This window comes from Anopheles stephensi, chromosome 2 (genome assembly GCF_013141755.1).
Source record: "Anopheles stephensi strain Indian chromosome 2, UCI_ANSTEP_V1.0, whole genome shotgun sequence".
Classification (NCBI taxonomy): domain Eukaryota; kingdom Metazoa; phylum Arthropoda; class Insecta; order Diptera; family Culicidae; genus Anopheles; species Anopheles stephensi.
Genome location: NC_050202.1, coordinates 60449145 through 60467902, shown reverse-complemented (window position 1 = coordinate 60467902; position 18758 = coordinate 60449145). Strand labels below are relative to the sequence as shown.

General features: G+C 45.9%; 1 protein-coding gene across 5 annotated transcripts in view; it reads right to left on the bottom strand.

The window, feature by feature from the left end:
- Positions 1 to 18758, bottom strand: part of LOC118506509 (microtubule-associated protein Jupiter) — a 111870-nt gene that overhangs the window by 23163 nt on the left and 69949 nt on the right. Inside the window, exons 1-2 of one of the 5 annotated variants that reach the window (XM_036043727.1) lie at positions 14740 to 14834; positions 12384 to 12687 (exon numbers count right to left, since the gene is read on the bottom strand). The exons of 1 other annotated variant lie outside the window; for it this stretch is intronic. In XM_036043727.1, the coding sequence (XP_035899620.1) occupies positions 12384 to 12445 (62 nt within the window). In that variant the 5' untranslated portion in view covers positions 12446 to 12687; positions 14740 to 14834. Of the gene's footprint in view, positions 1 to 12383; positions 12688 to 14638; positions 14655 to 14739; positions 14835 to 18758 lie in introns of those variants that run through there. 3 more of the 5 variants (XM_036043731.1, XM_036043729.1, XM_036043728.1) reach the window with 3 other exon arrangements.

The window sequence follows — 18758 nt, the reverse complement described above, 5'->3', positions numbered from 1 at the left end:
GACGGAAGTTTGTGGGGCGCGGTCAGGAAGAGGGCGAGCGGGTGGTGAATAATGACATCGAGAGGTCGGTTTGTGTAGTTTACCACTTTTTTTTTTGGTGGCTGACACGAGACATATTGCAGACGGTGGAGACTAACGAAAAAACGGATCCAGTGCTCCATCTCGTTCGAACAAATCGTTTGTGCTATGAATTTCCTAGGTTCATTGAACTAAATGACGATGGCGTTACGGACGTGTAGGTGCAGTAGCAGCAGTGATGCAATCCACCAGGAGCGCCACCGGACTACCACAACACAAGATTAGCCGCCCTACGAGGAAAGGGTTACCGAAGCTATTTTTAAACAGTACGAAAGAATCGTAGCTTCGATGTGCGCGTGCTGTACTCGGTGGTGGTGCATTAGTCCACCCCCCTCCCCAATTCTGGCGAGTGTTGATGAAGGTAAGCGGGCGTCCTGGTAGTTTGCCGGCGGTAAAACTACAATCAATGCACGATTGGAAAAGCGCGATAAAACAAACCCATGCACCACAATGCTGGACGCTGGACCAACCGTACGTTGGCTTCGTTTTGGGGGCCGTCGACGGACGAGAAGCAGGCAATAAACAGACACTCATTCTCATCACTCACTTTTGGTTATCTTTCGCTGGAAGTGTAGATCATCGTTACATCTTCCGCGGTAGAGAACGAAAAACGTTACAGCTTCAAATGCCGGTCCGCTGCAACAATCTAGACGAGGTTTCTCGTCCAATCCAAACTTCGGCAATGTCGGGAAGCCGGTTAACGCTCGTGCTCGCACTAAACAGCCGCCTGTCACGGACCAACACGTGACACGGTTATTTATATGCCCGTTCTAAACCGCGACACACTAGACACTCTTCCCCCTTGCACGCACACAGAGATTTGCCGACATACGGAATCAAATGGGCCGGCGTCGTACCAGTGGCCGGCAAAAGGTTCATGGTCTTAAACCGCGGCAGACGCCCGGCTGCACATAAAGTGCAGTTGCAAAGTCGGCGCCGGTTTCGCCAAAAGCTGCACGCCACCGTATGGTAATATTAGTCTACGGCAGAGGTCTTTTCCTATCGTGATGGATTTACTTCTTCGTCCGTTCAACCAGGGCCAGGCCAGGGCGAAGAAATTACCCACACGCGAACAAGCGGCTACCGGACTAAGCCGCAAGAGGAAAAGTCTTTGCGTCGGGAAAAACTTTTCTATGGCAATGAACTTAGCAGTTACAGCAATACGACCACCAGGCCGTTCTTGTTGAATAAAATAACAAAAACTTTGCAGTTCTAGCGTACAGATGACTTTGGGAGTTTCATTCATGCTTTGGTGATTGTTGTTGCCTTGAACAAAGAGATGTTCTGGAACCAGTTCATCAGTTCATGTAAAATAGGCTCGACTAGTACGTACTACAACTCCACACAGGAATCCGTTTCATTGGTCTTCTGTCAAAACAAAGCCAAATACCAGTGAACCTCATCAAATCAATCAACACGCCGATTCTCTCGACCTATCGACAACCCTCAACAAGACCCCTCAGCAGAGACAGAGGGCCACAATTCCCCACACCAATCATTAACCATTCCCGGTGACATGGCGTGTTGAAGCCATTTTTCACCGCAAACATTCTCACACACCCTCGAAATACGACTCGTAAACAAATCACAAATTATAATCTTCCCATCGCGAACCACAAAACGACCGTGTACACGGTGTGTCGAAAAGGTCTCTGCCAGCCGTTGCAGTCGAAAGATCTATTTGTGCTTCTTCTGATGCTGCTTCCTAAGCGCAGTGTTCCAGCGAGGAAATCTATTTCGGTCGTATCTTGAGATGTTGCTACATAGTACGAACGCGTTCGAGCTAGAGCATAAGGAAGTTTACAATTCGATAAAGCTACAGATTATGACTGTGTGGTGAGCGTGAAACATAAGCATAATGTGACAGAGAAAGTGTACTATTTCACTACCAAAAACAGTGTGTTTCGTTCTTTCTTGCACGTCCCATACTCCACCCAAACTCCCTGAAGCTTGTGGAGAATCCTTCAAAGTACAAGTCTTCAAATGAATTGCTTCCAAGAATGTGCGCCCTACCGTTTCTTGGACATTTGAGCCTACTTCCAAGACATCGTACAGTAAAGATACCAAATCCGGCACCACAACGGAACGCCCGCTCGTGGCAACTGAGGCAATATACAGCAATACATCCAACCGAGGAAGACTTCCAAGCGGTTCATGAGAATTCGGAACTCTTGGACTTCACCACTGCCGATTCACTGCAGAAACCTTTCTGCGCCGTTGAATGATGGTAGCGTTCTAGGGGAGCGTTTTTTTCTGTTTGGTGGAAAATCGTATTAACTCCAAACGGAGTGACTCGACCGTATAAAGCACTGGTTAAGCCCTTATCCCCTGGTTTAACGAACACACGATCCACGCGCGGGGTCCGGCCAACTCAACTGGCCGGTTTCCAGTTTCTTTTCAATCGGAAAATTTCAATCGTTTCATTACACTCTAGGCAAACTACGACTGGCCTGGACTTATTGCTACCGTTCCCAGTCAATCGCATTCGACACGGTGTTTCCTACGCCCCGCGGACAGGTTGTTCCCCCGGCGAAGGCTATACGGCACCCGGCACAAACTAAGCGGATTAATGTGGCTTCAGTGTTGTGGCTGGATACTACAAGCGGTGCAAGACGAACCTTGCCCGCGTACAGAACAAAACGCCGGGAAGGTTCATTGAACATGTTCCGAAGATGAAGGTGAAGTTTTGTGTTGGTGAAGTTCACAATGGGGCAATCGTACCGAACTCCACAGCATAGTGTAATTTGTAGCGAAAATATAGACAGATAATCACTATAAAAATCAAGTTCATTCTGAAGAGATTTATTGGAGGCCGTCCAATTTCTGGCAGCAGTCCCGATCTAATTAACTTTTTACTACTTGATAGCCGCCTATAGCTTCTCCATTTCAGAGACCGGTCTCAGTCGGTAGATAGTTTTACGGCCAGATATCTTCGCTTCGTTTCTAATTTGACATTCCAGCAGTTATCCAGCGGTTCGATTTTCAATACTATCTTCCCTATTCAAGGATTCCGTTCCTGCTACCGTTTACAATGCTCGCAGACCGAGAACCAATTGACATTCCTGACCGTCTCCGGCAACAGCTGATACGGCTGACATGATAACATGATTTCTCCAGCCTGTCTAGTGCCCTGCATTTCGCTAGGTTCACCGTGGACAAGGTTAGCATGCGCATTAACTGGTGCTGCTAGTAGTGAGGTGACGACCACTTTAGGGTGTTGGAAGTATAATTTTCACCCAAAGGCGCATGTGTGCGCAGCAACCCTGCCGAAGCCGTCCATTAGGCGCCAAACGTCTGCGCACAAGAAAATTAAACATGACACTGGCACGTCGTGTATCGCCGACGAGCCTCGGCCAATCTTCTAACAAGTGTAGTCCGCTGTTAGGACACGGGCGCACGCGGCTAAACCACGGAAACCACAGACGGAAACGGGAGAACTGGGCGCATAGGGTGATTGGACCAACACCGCAGATTACGGAGACAATTACGGGATGCGATAATGTCTGATGTATGTTCCGCTGCACCCCTTTACGCTCGATCGACGGGTCGACCCGATTAGTGATCGCGACTTGCGGAGTGTGGTTGATGATCAGGCTAACTAGGCAGGGCACACCTTGCTTCAGTGGGGCGTGTAGCTGACCGAAGAGTACACCAACCACACCGCTGGTTAAGGGGGACCAGCATCACGGGTGATATTTGATACGTCACACTATGTTGTCCACACCGAAAGCTAATAGATGGCGAAGGGATTAAAGGAAAGGATTTTCGTTTTGAGCTAAGCTAATCCAGCGTCAACACAACATGAGCTGTAGATCAACCACAAGCATTTTGCCTCCAATGTACTCTGCTGAGAAACCCATAGTGATGCCATAGAAGGCATCACGCACACGTGTGATTCTTCTCGTTCCCTCGTTCGCGAATGATAATGGGCTCTCGGAACGCCACAGAATGAACGGGATTCTCCGATTCACCGAGCGCAGAATGGGAAAACGAGAGACTAACCACTAACTAAGTCACCGCAAACACCACTCAGCCAAAGATCAATGACCACTGATAGGGCATTCGCGCAGAGGACCGTAGTAAAACGGGGGCGTGCGAGAGAGATGTAGTTTTACGATTATCGCGCACAGCATAGGCAACACACCCGCCCAGGAAGTATGTAAATTTTCAGATTTAATTAATTGCATCGGGATCGTGTCTCGGGCGGACGCGCGCGCGCGCATACCTTTCGGCTTTTGTTTCAGTATTTTTATAAGATGCATCCCAACACACGACACACCACACACGTGTGAATGCTAAAATTAATTAAAATAATAGAGATGGTACAACTTGATCTTTCCAAAAGCCTGGAGGAAATGATTCTTCGAGCTACGAACGTCTATTTTAATGTATTATTCTTCGATAGCTATCCGCAGGCCAGCCAGTTCCCGTCGGTGGCTTTCGTTTTCTTGGCAAATTTATACTGCTTCCCACTGCATTGCTGCAGTGGAAAACGAAACCGAGACGTTATCAGTAAATAAATTACCCACCGATTAACATTTTATTGCACGCATTTAAGCACCTTTTCGAAGCGATCATGGATGCTGATCAATTCGGGTTACTGCGCTGCTTGCTTCGAACTGGTTCCGTCTTCATCAACAGGACGATGCCACACATCAGCTTGGAAAGCGCTTGAGGAGGAGGAATGTTTATGGTGCTTGATTTTGGTGATAAAATTATATGTTTCTTTACGGCTTTCTTTACGGCGAGGTGTGATGGATGAGTTCGAACAGATTCCTTGCACCTGCGATCATATTATGGGGCCGCGTTCGTTATAAAGCTCGGGGTGCAGAAGCGCGAACTAAATTCAACGATACAAACCCGATGGGGTTTGATGAAGGCTTTTCGTTAATTAAGCCATTCCCTCCAACGAATCACGGGAGGGATGATCGTGCGTGTTCCGTTGACAGAGGGGTGATTAATTCGATTGTTTTATCACGGAATGGTGCTCCATTAATACAGATATCAAATGTCTGGCTTTTGTAGAAGATGGATCAATTTGCGTATTTGCGTTTGCGTAAAAATTTGATTCCTTATTGTTTTTGTTAAAATAACCCCATCAAACGTTTTTATTTATAAAACCTCCATTATAAGATCGTTTGATGCGCCATAAATAAAAATGATAATTTAAAATTGGTTCATTAAGGGCGAGCCATTATCGAAATCTCGTCATTAATCTCCGATCTCAGCGCACCTGCTTCTTTTTTCCACTGTTGCCTACAAACCGATCCAAAGGAAAAATCTACAGTTAGATCCATTAAGGTGATCAGTTTTCCCTTACACAAAGCTAGCCCCATTTCACTACACACAACCGTATATTTTCGTAGGGCGTTTCTATCTTTCAATCGTACCCATATGCAACAACAGTGTCCAGAATTATGATTTCGCTTCCCAGCTTGGGCTCGCAGCAGCCACGTGTTTCATGTTGCCAACGCATGTGCATCGGTGCACGAAACATACAGCAAACATTGGGTTTACGTGGAAAGTTTCGATGTATCTTTCCCCGTTGGCTGGTGGGTTAGCGGACGGAAAGTAAAACTGGGCAAGTCGTCTCTCGCTCTCTCACTCTACCGGATGTCGATTTGCTGCCGTGCTGCCAGCCCATTGCATGCCAATAGTGCACGCCGCATGCATTACAACAAGCACTAACGCGCTTTTCTAACTTATGATTAATGTTTCTCGGTTACACAGCCTCCTTCCAACGCTTGTATGTTGCAGGCAGAGTATGATAATCGACAGCCAACTTCATTACCGACACACGACCAACTTTTACGGCCAGGGCGAGAGTAAGACTAGGAAGGGAAAAAAAACAGGGAAGGATCAGTCCATTTTTATCGCAAACTACCGATCACGCTCTCGAGCTCACACAGCCTACAAGATGAACATGTTTAACCAAAGCACATTGAACAGCATCATCATGGCAGCATGGAAAATTGCTGTCCGCTGTATGCTTCCTCCAGTTCGGCCAGTCAGTCCACCAATCGATCGACCGAAGGTGTGAAGATTTATACCGCCCGTACGCCATCGTTATTCAAACGTTTAAGAAAACTGTCAAAATTTCAATTTGCCCAGTTGCCTACGCGGGAAATAGAGACAGCAGCAGTAGGTAAGTGTTGCATCCATTAGGGTCGCTTGGTAGCATTACCATAAGTTACTCCCGGCAACCCCCGGTAGCATTGTCATCATTCAGCGGCCCACACAAATATCTCCCCCCGCGCGAAGGGTTGCTCTTTTAAGGGAGGAGTGTTCGCTGGTCGCCTTTGTAAAATCAGTTAGTAGCAGAAGCGTGTAAGAACGGGTGAAAGTGGCCACCGATGATTCGACGCATCCACGGTAAGAGAGCGTGAAAAATATGATTGATCGCACCAACCGACCGCGCGGGGGATCCGCAGAAGCTCGAAGTCGGTCCCTTGTGTGTCCCGGCGGCTTATGGAAATTCGCTGTTCGACTGTCACTGGTACGGGAGCATTAACTAATTAGGGACAGCTGTAATGATGACGATTGTGCCATTTTGCCGCATGCTCCTCCGAGCGATGAGGATTGGGACCGTGTTGGGATAATTTAATTAAACAGCAAGCACCGTTGTAACGGACCTGCACTTAATCGCTACACCATCAGCTGTCACACGGCCAAAGCCGCGCCGGTATTATGTTTTGGTTTTGGATCATTGAATTTCTGACAGATTGGAAACGCGTGCAATGCGGTGTTTGCAATGGTTTTCTTGAAGTAGCCGCCACAGCTGCTTCTAGTTGTCCGATTTGAACGTCGATTTTAATGCTGAAGAGCAAACAGTCAAGCACAATGCATTCTGTTTCATTGCTCTAACTTTCGTCCCTAATTCTATTAAAGCATGTGATAAATTGGAGCTGAATAGCGGAATATTTTGTCGGGAACTATAAAATAAATCCACCAAAACATGGTCCGTTTGAATCGTGCTACAGGGCTAGAACAGTGCGTGAGACTGGAAGCATTTAAATAGAGAAAACGCATTAATCTAAAGCAAACACACCGTTCTGGACCTGCCCAGGATGTCCCCTAGCAAGGTAAGGGTTTTAGTATTTGTCTCTGTGCCTTGGATTCCACATACTTTCTAGCACCTTCGACACCTGATCCCGCCAGCCTGATCCGACAACGGACTTCCTGTGCTTCCATTTACAAACCGATTTACGGATGCATCACCTAAGGGTATCTTAAATCTAAGCGCACGAGTATTTTGCCTCAAGCGTCGAAAGCCAATGGGTCCCAATTTTCTCCTACCTTCGCCACACACCACCCAGTCTTCCACTTGGACCATCAAAACTGCTGCAGTTATCCGGGCACCACACCACGAAAGGGCTTTTTGTCGTTGTTTCCGATCGCTGGAGATTAAACGATCTGCTGCTCCGAAAGCTTCATGATCTACAAAAAGGGCTTTCGCTGGGGTATCGTACGAAGGCCCGAATGTCGTCAGGTGAGGAAACGGTAGTTTCCAAGATAGTTAAAGACCCAAATCACAACAACGCGGTGCAAAAGGTGGGCTAACAGTTGTCGTCCCGGTGACCATTAAAGCGCGATCATTCCCACATCTCTTCCCGGACGAAATCCAACGTTTCTCGGATGATGAAGATAGTGGTGGAAGTTTTGACAGTCACGAGTAATTTGTCCGGGTTTGTTGATTTCTCTACCTCACTCACTCGCCTGCTTTTCCCTTTTATTGTTAAGGTGGGTTTGTATGCGTCTGTCAAACTTCTAATGTACGTGTTCGTACCGGGGGAAGAAAAATGGACGCAACTTTTGTTGAAATTAACTCACCGAGCCTTAGAGCTTACCGGAAGGAAATGGACCGATCTCGCATTAAATTGTTAGTGTGTACACTTACCTAAAAAGAAAAATAAGAAGAGGAGAAGAAAAAAATGGGTTAGACATTAGAAACTCATTTGCAAAGCTTTATATTTAATAAAGTTTCGACTGTAATATTTTGACGGGCTTTGCAGACGTTGTATAGGCAGGGTGCTTAACAGTTTCGGTAACACTTTCACTACTTTCTGAATACGTAACACGTGTACCGGAAAGTAACTTAATTTAACGCTTTTCATCTATTCTTTTGCCAGTCATTTTTATACGGTTCATGAAGACAATAAGTTAAGAGTTTTGATAAAAAACGAATCTCCATACGAAATAAAGCTAATCCGTGACATATGGATGCGCGGAACCGTTAAGCTTTTAAATGTGCGGAAGGCAATGAGTAGCAAAAATCACATACACGTGGCAGATAAGTAATGCACGCCCGCAGGTGGTCTTTGGTCTGCGGTGTGAGACGAGTTGTTGCAAATGGACGCGCTCAGGTGCAACCCCAACTGGAGGATCGAGAGGTTTCTCCAGGGACCTCACGGGGATTGTTATCCCCAAATCAAGACGGACAATAATTAAGTGTAATGCCGCCACGTTCGTGTAGCATTGTTCACTGCGCTAACAGAATTACAACTAGAAACATATGTGGGTCCAGCGTATGGTTTTAATTATTCATTACAAAAATGCTTGTCCGCGATACGTGTCAGCGTGAGCGTAAGTTAAATCCCCAAGAGTGTGCCGGTTATGATTGTCCGTATGGATATATATTATGACAGTTAGAGTGTGTAAACGCATTTGCATAAAAAGCACCGTGGGCAACCAGCCGCTCACCGTTGTTGTCCACCGGTCCAGTTGATTGTAATGGCTCATTCTTCTTGACCAGCTATAAAAAACGACACTCCGTATATAACAGTTTATCAGAAATGTGAGTCAGTAAGCGTCGTCTGGTCCAAAAATTAAAAGCTCATAACATCTATGATGGTCCCATTTTTTTTTTGCCTTGGCCATGGCCATGTGTCGAAGTAGCCGAAAAAGTGCCCGATGAAAGTCCACACTGTTAATGAACGTGTGTTTTCGCGGTCACATTTAGACGAGGAAACCCATCAGCATGTTTCCGCTGCTTCCCGTGTTGGAGTTATTCTTTCTGTTCCGTCCCCGTAGCCTAATGAAATCACTGTGTGGTCAACGTCCCCAAGGAACGGCAAAAAAAAACTAGGGGAGCACAAATGCGGAACCGAAATCGTCTACTTCCGGTGATCACCTGTCGACCAGCGGCACTTTTACATGCTCTCTCACACACGCACGTACTACCGGTGTAGGTGACTGACACAGAGCCTCCGAAAATGCAGCAATGCTTTCATGTGTAATTATCTGTAATTGGCGGAATCTGTTCCCGATTTTTCTATTCTACACGTGCGTCAGTGGGGAAGCATGGATGATGGGGGCGGTGGTGGGACGACTAGCAAATGGAGCAAACTTTTGATATATGGGGCACGAGTCTGGGCATCAGACACGGATCATTGCCACATTTCGGTGTCAATGAACGGGGCGCTTCAATTTGGCGGCCCAATTGTAGGCTCAGATGTGTCAGAATAGTAGATGACGTGTGGTGTTGAGTGGTGATACACTTATATAAATTTGGGTTCAAGGAACGTAAAAAATAGCCGTGCAAACTTAGCTCAAATATATTCGTACATCTAACAACGATGTTCTCATATAAGTAATAGTTATCAGAAGCAACTAACCTGAGTTTTAATTTCGAATAACTTCTTTGGAATCCATTTTCTACAAACATGCACCCTGTTAAACATCTGTTTGTACACTGCACTCATGCAGCTAAGGAACAAGTAACTAGAGTCCTCGATAATCGAATGGAAGTTAATTAAATATTTCCCCCCTTAAATCGGTAAACTACACTGCTCAGTAGACGGGAACCAGCCCGGGTTTGAAAAGTGAAACATAAACCTTTAGCGAATATTAATGCTCTCCACGATGGGGGAAGATTTCACTAGCACACTTTACTTTCTCGAACAAACACACACGTGCATTGTGTTGTGAACCAATATTTGATAAGGGATGCACTAGGTGCATCATACCTTCCTTACAGCTGTGTGTTTCCTCGTGCGATTTTCAACTATTTGAAAAATTCTTTGTGGAACAGGGTAGAACATTTTTATATGGACTGTTGATTTTGAAAAATAATTCTCCGCAGTGTAAAAGCAGTGAGTACACTTTAATATAGTAATTACAAATTCGACACACATGCACAACATGTAAGAAAAGCATCTGGAGTCCGTCAAAACCGTTCGCCCTCGTTGTCTCCTTTTGTTTGTAAAAACTGCACCACTTTCTCTGGCCGTGCGACTAAAGTAAACCACCGTTTAGTCGTCCATCGGCCAACATGACGTGCGCGCTCGCTTATGCTTCTTATGCTGCTGTTTGCTGCGCCGATTGCCTATATGCTTGCCGGCCACCATCATGTACGTGCGCCCGAAAGTGTAAGACCCCGTTTAAGGCCTCGAAAAAGGGAGGCGCCACTGACCGTGATGGGCAGCATACCGTGCGCAAGGGAGGAACCACACACAAACACCGGTAAGCCCAGCGGAAAACACGCATAAAATACAGTTTAGTTCAATTTTACACATTTGCTTTAGTACACCATATCTCGTTCACAGCGCGATTTGTTCCTCTTTTCGGTAGCCGGAGTGCGGTTAGCTTTACTGCACTTCACGCGGGGAGAGCGAGCGCAAGATGCAATAATTGAGAAATTAATAATTTATCACCGAATTACTGCACCGGCTACCCGTCGATGGAAGGCAGCCCGGCACACCCCGGGAGGTAAAGAGGGTCAAATACGAACAACGGAGAAATTTTCGTGTAATGCTTGCTTTCCATGGGCCGCCACGGTGGGCTTTGATTTAGAAAGCAGCTTAAACGTCATCACTATAACTAGACTATAGGGGGGTTTACAATAACTAGACTATAGGGGGGTTTACAATGGTGCAAATCAAACAACGGGCCCAATAATGTGGGTCAAGAAAAAGGTATTCCACGACGTTCGAATATTGGGGAAGGCAGTGTAAAATATATAAGACAGTTCAAATTCAATCCACTATCTTCTAAAGCGACCATGACACCGTTACGAGTCCACGATGACTTAAGAGAAATTCTTCCTCAACAAACCGATTCTGGAAAAAATCGAACCTCTCCAACTGCTTTTCTTCCATATCAACGATCTAAATTAGTTAATCCATTCTTGACGAGTTGGCGAGTCCTTAAACCGATGGAGAACAAATGTGTGTGAGTAAAAGACCAAACAAATGGGCAATCGACCAAACGGTCTGTCCTGCGTTCGCAACGCAGACCCTAATAATGGGCTGTCTGAGCATTTGGAGCTACCGAATTCCGCACAATATTCAACGACTAGCCGATGCCCTTAACCCAGCTTCAGCGTAATCCAGCGCCCACTAGCCTCCGATCCTCCCTCGAAGCTCCTGTAGCATCATTTTTGGCCTACATTTTTGTTTGTTTTGCTTTTAAGCAGAGTTGCGGGAGGACCAGCGTTTAAACACAACTACACTTTATCGGGAAAAAGTACAACCGATAGAACCTAGATAAATAAAATCACCATGATTCTTCGGGTTCGATATCAACCGGGACTTAGGTTCCTGGAATGGTTCCCAAAAGCCATTTATGTATGAGGCAAATGTTGCGACATTATGCTGCATAGCAAATTAATTTATTCGTCCACACCCTTCAAAGACCTCCATTTCCTTGGCCCCATTTGTGGCCATAGATTAGGCAAGTCTGGTGGTAGAGGAACGAGCTTCACATAGACGCAATTCAAATCCTCGAAAGCTAGGTACACGCTGCTTCCTAAATTATTATGAGGAGCCTTCGCCACCATCGGGACGAAGTCGTATACCATAGGGTAGGTGGTACACATTAGCAGTACCCAGAATGTCTGAGTGGGTCACACCGAAAATGAATTAAACGAGCCAAAGGATTAGGATCAACGGAGCTCCATCAACATAAAACAGAAATTAAGCACCAAGGTCAATCAGCTGGTTGGGTTCGCATGGGGTTTTTGTGGTTTCGTTAGCGACTCCCATGGTCTGGACATCAATATATTTTGTCCACTAGCTCAACGATTTCGGAAAAGCATGGAGCAGATTATTAGGAGTAGGAAAGCAAGAACGTCATTTTCGGGTTTTCTCGGTATGGGTTTATGGCGCAGGCAATATCCGTTTTGTGTACTGGAATTAAGCCTTTTCTTACAATTTCTTGCAGACACTTCACGAGGTCGACCAGAGTACGTGTTTTTGGAGTGAAAATCGATACTTTTTCTTAAGTAACTCACAAAAGGCTAAACCTATTTTTGTGCAATAGTAAAATTCCTTTCTTTTACTTAAATATACAAACACCCATAGTCTTACCTTTTCTTCGTGTTTCCAACATTGTACAGTTCGACGTGCTTGAATGCAGCGTATGTGGCCATTTTATCTGATTTTTTTTGCTGGAGTAGAGGAAACTATGTAAAAGCTGCTGGCACGGCAAGAAAAAAAACAGAACGCAACCAAATAAAATCAAACAGAAAGCACACACTAATTATCACACACTGTTGCACGCGTGAATTTGCGTGGATGCAGGCTGCAAAACGCACACCGCTACGTTTTCCGGGTCGGTTGTTGGTTGGTTGATTTGCAAATTGATATCAAAATAGCGCTTAAAACACGGAAGCTATCGCAGAGAAGAAATTTGTTTACCGAAAAAGTTTAATTAATCTACTTAAAGCTTTTTCGCAGTTAAACTTGTAAAGCACACACACTTTTTCGACAGATTTTTCCTACTTTGTAGCTATCGGTTTTGCTGCCACTCTAGAATGCTCGCACAACAGAAAGCAAGCAAAATGGCGAGCCAAGCTAAGGATCCTTCCGCAGACGGCTGTCAACTGGACGAAAATAATGTTCGCGCTACGTTGGTATGAGTGCCACCGTTCGGCGCTCTGCAGTCTTCTCCATTATTCTACCATTTTATGAGTATCATTCCCCAAACGGGGGCGAGAAAACGAGACGCAAGCTGATGGGTAGACAACGTCTTGCGGTGTCCTAGGACACTTCGATTCCATCCCGTTACAAGAGCAGCAGAACGCGTTCAGTATTCTGCGACATACTTGTCCAAAGCACACAATCGATAAAATTGAAAGAGGATGGAAAATCGTCTGCCAGCATCCGTTGCCATCTTTCCTGGTGTGCGTATGCCAAGGAATGCCGCAGTGAGTCATCGTGCAACTGTACCAAGCCGTACGGGGCGACCGCCAAGAACGGGGATTCCCTCGTGGCAAATGGCGGAAAAACAATGCCATGCAACATACCGATGGTCGATGAATGAAACCCATCTAACCAGCGTGCTGATGCTGCAGAAGCTCTCGGAACCGAGAGATACAATGCAACGTTCGAAACGCGCAAAAGCGAAACTCGGCTTCTCATCGACTGCTGGACGATGGAAATGGTGCACTGAGCTTGAGAGAATAGAACAAACATTGCGGCATCAGAGCATCGCCGAATACCACACATCGTCAACGTGCTGGAGATGACAGCGTGAAAGTGAAAGCGAGAAAAGCATAGTAACTTGCTTGTGTTTTACGAAAAATGTGGCGGAAAGCTTAAAGTTGATCTTCTATCTCACCAACGCAGGCGAGCGAATATTTTGTGGAACTCTGGAAGAGCTTCTTTCTGGACCATCTGAGCTATGACGTCACGCTCTCAAAACGATTGGAAGCGACATCTCAACGTAAACGACGTTGACGAAGGTTAGGGATGCTGCGAATCTGATAACATGCAAGGAATGGCAGAAGAGTAAAGTGTCTTCCGTCAGCTTGTGAGATCGATAAAAAAAATCGATGAACATTTCATGGTCATGTTCAGGGTGCCAAGAGTTGAATACTAAAAGTATACTACCAAAATCGCTTTTGCGACCTTTTCTAGATGTTATTTTCGCGAAAATTAAAACATTTTTTAAAACACAAAACAATCTGCCGAAAAAGTGCTTTAAGCCGTACGCGTATAACAAGAGTCCATTTTGTGCCAACCCGTCGAAGTCTTTTCCAGCGATTTGGTTCATCCCATTGGACGTCGTCACCGAATCGTTCCGTTCACTTCATTTTCACTTCATAGCACTCGTTGGTGGTACACCTTTTGGCCCCGTCGTAATTGTAATGCTTTCCACCATTATCGTTCCACACCAGGCATCATGGTTCATTGTCCTTATGTCTTTGTGATTCTCTTCACCTGCAGGAGCGCCATTTCAGAATAATCGCAAACATTTTCCTTCTACTTGTTCCGTATCGTACTTCACCACACCAACAAAGCGTTGCAAAACAATTCCCTTTTTCGATCCAAGAACAAGCCTTAATCCCCTAGGCCCCGTGGGAAGATCAGGAAGGTAGCGGGAGGTCTCGCTGTCTAGCCAGTTCTGTTAAGTGGTAGTCCTTTAAGTTGCTCCAGCCAGCCCCGACCGTTTGTGGAAAGGATATTATGCACAAAAACACATCACACTCTCGCTTCCACTTTGCTGGGCTAGACAAATAGGCGCACACAAGCAAACACACACAAACACAAAAGAACCACTGTTGCTGCTCCCTTATTCAGTCCTGATGCACATGGGAAAAAACACGCCGGAAAAATCGTACTCTCAGTGCTGAAGAGCTGCACTCCACACTAGATTGCCGTACACCGAACGGGAAAAATGGGGGGGAAAATAAAACCAACGAAAACCAACTAGAAAACCCACCACTGTACGAATGCGCACGATACGAGGCTGGAGTTTGGACTAAGGTTTTATTTACGGTGCTGGCGGCATTTTATATGGGGCCCACACCAAACACCCCACACCGAAAGTGCAGCATATGGATCGAGAGCGAGAGTGAGCGTGAGCGATCGGAGAGTTTCGTACTCGGTTGGAAAATCAGTGCTCAAGCGACCAGAAGAAAACTCGATGTAATGGAATGGAAGCCGTGAGCAGGGTGCCCCGTCCATGAGACGAGAGCGAGAGAGAGAGCAATTTATCCAGCCGGCACGCTTCCACCCCAACGAACCTGTGGGGTGGAAAACCCTCTGAAGCGTAATGGCGATCTATGCTCTCGGTTGCTCTCTACCACGTAGTTGAAGTCATGCTCCGAACTGTACATCTCAACGGCTCTGAAAAACCCCATCGGAATGTCGGTGGAGCAACATAACACTCCAACGGTGCTCTCCGAATTCATGAAACTGTGTTGTGAAATTACTCACTTTCTCTCGAGTTTTCCAAACGAAACGTTTGAAACAGCTCGGAGCAAGTTGGGAGCATTGAAGCTGAAGGAGAGTGCCTTTTGAGCGCCAAGTTATGCTGCAACATAGAACTCACGAGATCACTCACGGAGTGCGCTTCGAGTTATCAATAGTATTTTTAAGTTGCAATGAGCTTTGACCTTAAACATTTTGGTAATTACATATCTACAATCCACCATTTTGCATTGAACTATCCTACAATGTACTTGCTGCTTCAGAGTACTCCATCGAACGGAACTCACAGTACAAGTCTCTCGCAGCATAAAAACTGAGCTAGCGCCAGCGAGTGATGCTCGGCTGTAGTAATGCTCCCCTCAGCAGCCAGATTTTCTCGTCAAAAACACTGTGAGCATAGACATACCTAAGCTTCAGTAAAATCCAAGAGAAACTTTTCGCGAGCGCGAGAGAAAGGTAGCGAAGGAAACATATCAACGGTCGCGTCTTGGAGTCAGCTGTATTTTTATTATTTTATTTGTTTATACCCATCCCCTGCCTACCGGTATCCAACCGCCGCCACATCTGTCAGTTTCTTAAGCTGATGTCCATCAAAAGGTCTAATGGTCCGATTTTCGATTTCTAGCAGGCGAGGGTTTTAGTGACGCGCCGAGCTGTACTTGTAGCCGTTTGCTAGGAATTTCCTATCAAACAGTCAATTTAATTTTTATTTCCAGCATGATGACAGCCGCGTCACGATAAGCCGGGATTATGAGTGTCTTTATTTTCTCCTACAATAATCCATCCCCCCAGCAGGAAGTATCGCTGTCTCCTTCTCCGGGGTTTATGCGCTGCCCGACAGTCGAGTGCAATACGCTTTATTGAACGTTCTTCTGCTGACATCGATACCGTGGGTGAAGGTTCTTCGCTGATTGATTCCAACCTTGCTTAGTGCCACAACAGGCAACAATGGAGCACATGATCTTCTTCAATTGTGTTGTTTTCTTTTTCGTGTCGCAGTTTAATGTCATTTGCGTAAATCCATCGCACAACAGCCGCGCACAGTGGTTCCGGAACCATGGAGCGTGATGGGCAGAAATTAGTTCTACAGTTTTATGACACGGGCCACGAGATTCCTTACCACGGAATAGAACGTTCGATTCGGTCTAATCCACCGTAAACCACAAAACGATACAGTCGTTTTGTTTCTGCTCTCCTGTCCGGGCATGTCTTGGTTCAATAGGGCCTTTGTCTATCTGTCTGTCCGCCTGCGGGACTGCTGTTTGTTGTTCAACCGAGCGGAAAGTCTGTTTTTCCTTACCTCGCGCAAATTTTCACCTCCCCCCTGCTCTTGCTAATCACCAAGCCCCAAAGTTCCCTTCTGCTGCCTTCCCCACAGGCACGGGTTTACTCTGCATTCCTTTACAACAACAGAGATCGGGTCGCTGTTTTTTTATGAGCGCGCGCGCATCCAGCCATTGCATATGGTACGTGGGGTTTTTGCCATTCTGTACGTTGGATTAGTGGCGTCAAAACTACTTACAACCAGCCAGCACGGTGACGGTGTGGGTAAATGACATTTTATTGGCTCTGACTGTCGACGCGCTACCAGGCGGCGACGCGCGTGATTTGATGCATTGCCTTTGGTTTTCCGCATCAATCATTCGGGGCCTTTTTTTGTTGACCGTGAGCATGTGCAAAAATAATAAGTTTTTTGTTAAAGCTTTAATTGTTTGTCTTCTTTGACATTGAATTGCTTCTAAGAATAGCATAAAAAAACAATGTTTTAGTGGGTTTGATTTTTTAAAATTCATTTTATAAAAAACTGCAGCCGGAAAAATTCCACAAAGTGATTTAAAAGTCACTTCATTATATGACTCACACCTCTACAAAATACTACAATATAAACACTTATCATTTGAAGTTTAAAGCAAAGCTGCCATAGCGAAATTGCTTGAAGTCAAGCTAAACAACAACATAAAGCCAAACCATTTTGGAGTTGTGTCCATTGAGGTAAACTATTTAGGTTTATTTTGATGTCTCTCAAAACATTGAGACCCTCAACCATTCATCCCGTCTGTCCGTACGTGACACACTTGGCAGATTTTTTAAAAGCCATTTTCCCTTTCATTGATGGGATGTTTCGTTTAGTTGTTTTCTGTAGTTTTGAAAACAATCACAGCAACAGACACACGTCTCTTGGCATGCAAAATACTTTTACTCTTCGTCTGAAAAGTGCTCCAACGGAAGAGCACGCTGGACGGACACATGACATCTCGAAAGAGCCTATCCCCCTGTACAATCAACTCAAATAAGTGCCCCATCCGCTGCAAAGTGTGCTTTCGATAAAAATCGGTACAAATCGTTTGTTCCCGCTTGGAGCACCTGTTCCACGGGTGTGATAAGGATGAGCAGCAGCCACGTTCGGTAATTTCAAGTGGCAATCTGCAAATTTTCCTTTGTCATGAAAAGTGAACCATCCAACGCAGGAAGATGACTCTTAGCTATGTCCCTTAGCACTTCTCTACGGGACAGCTTCTACACGCCCGGATCGAAAGTGTCCGAAGGTGATGGAATGCTCTTGACGGTGATGGTAAAATAAAAACCCACTTAAAGCATCACTTTCCGTTTATCGATTTCCGGGCAGCCGGACGATGTTTCTTCTATCGATTAGTTAGGACCGAACGAACTGCTCGCGTCTACTCCGAACGCTTCATCCACCCTAAGGTGTCGGTGGTGTGCGCTGCGCGATCTTCCAAACATCATTCGATTGGGAATCCACCGAAAATTGGGTCGACGAAAATCACGACCGCCTCGAAAAACGAGTCGCTCCTCTCTTGCTATGCTTGCCCCCTCTCCTGGTTCCGTTTGTTTGGCCCATCGTTGCTCGAGTGAACGGCATCGTTCGGAAGTAAGCAACGCTAAGCATTAACAGAAGCTAAGCAACAACAGCAAAAAAAATCGTACTACACACACACACTCGCGAGAAAGAAAAACCGATCCCAGCCCATCTCTACACGTGGCCGCATGTGGTATGTGAGCGGAACCGAGCAAAAGTCAGCGGTTTCGCGATGTGGAAAAAGAGATGTGGAAAAGAACAAAACCGACATCCGTAGACCCAAATCCCTGGGTAATGCCAAGCTTAGCGGTGGCATTAACGGCGCTTCTGCTGTGGCAGGTCGGTGGAGCATCCCGAAAACCGAAATCCGTACAGCAAAAGCAAGCAATGCTCGTCCGCGTTTCACGTAGAAAGGAAAACCCGGAGTCCCACAGGTGAGCACTCTTCGCGCTTGGTCGCGTTTGCTGGCGGGCTGACTGTACTGGGCGAACTGCCTGTGGTGTGTGTGTCAGTGTGTGTAGTACACCGATCATCTTCCTTCCTATTACTCTTCGTCGCATTTTCTACGTCACGTTACGCTAAAACACGAAGAAAAAAAGACTGATGAATTTTCCTCCAATATTCCTTCTGTTCGTTTTATCTACTGCTGCTGCTCACTCTTTTCTCTTCGCACAAAACGAAAGCCAATTGCATCTGTGGTAGCGGTCCAT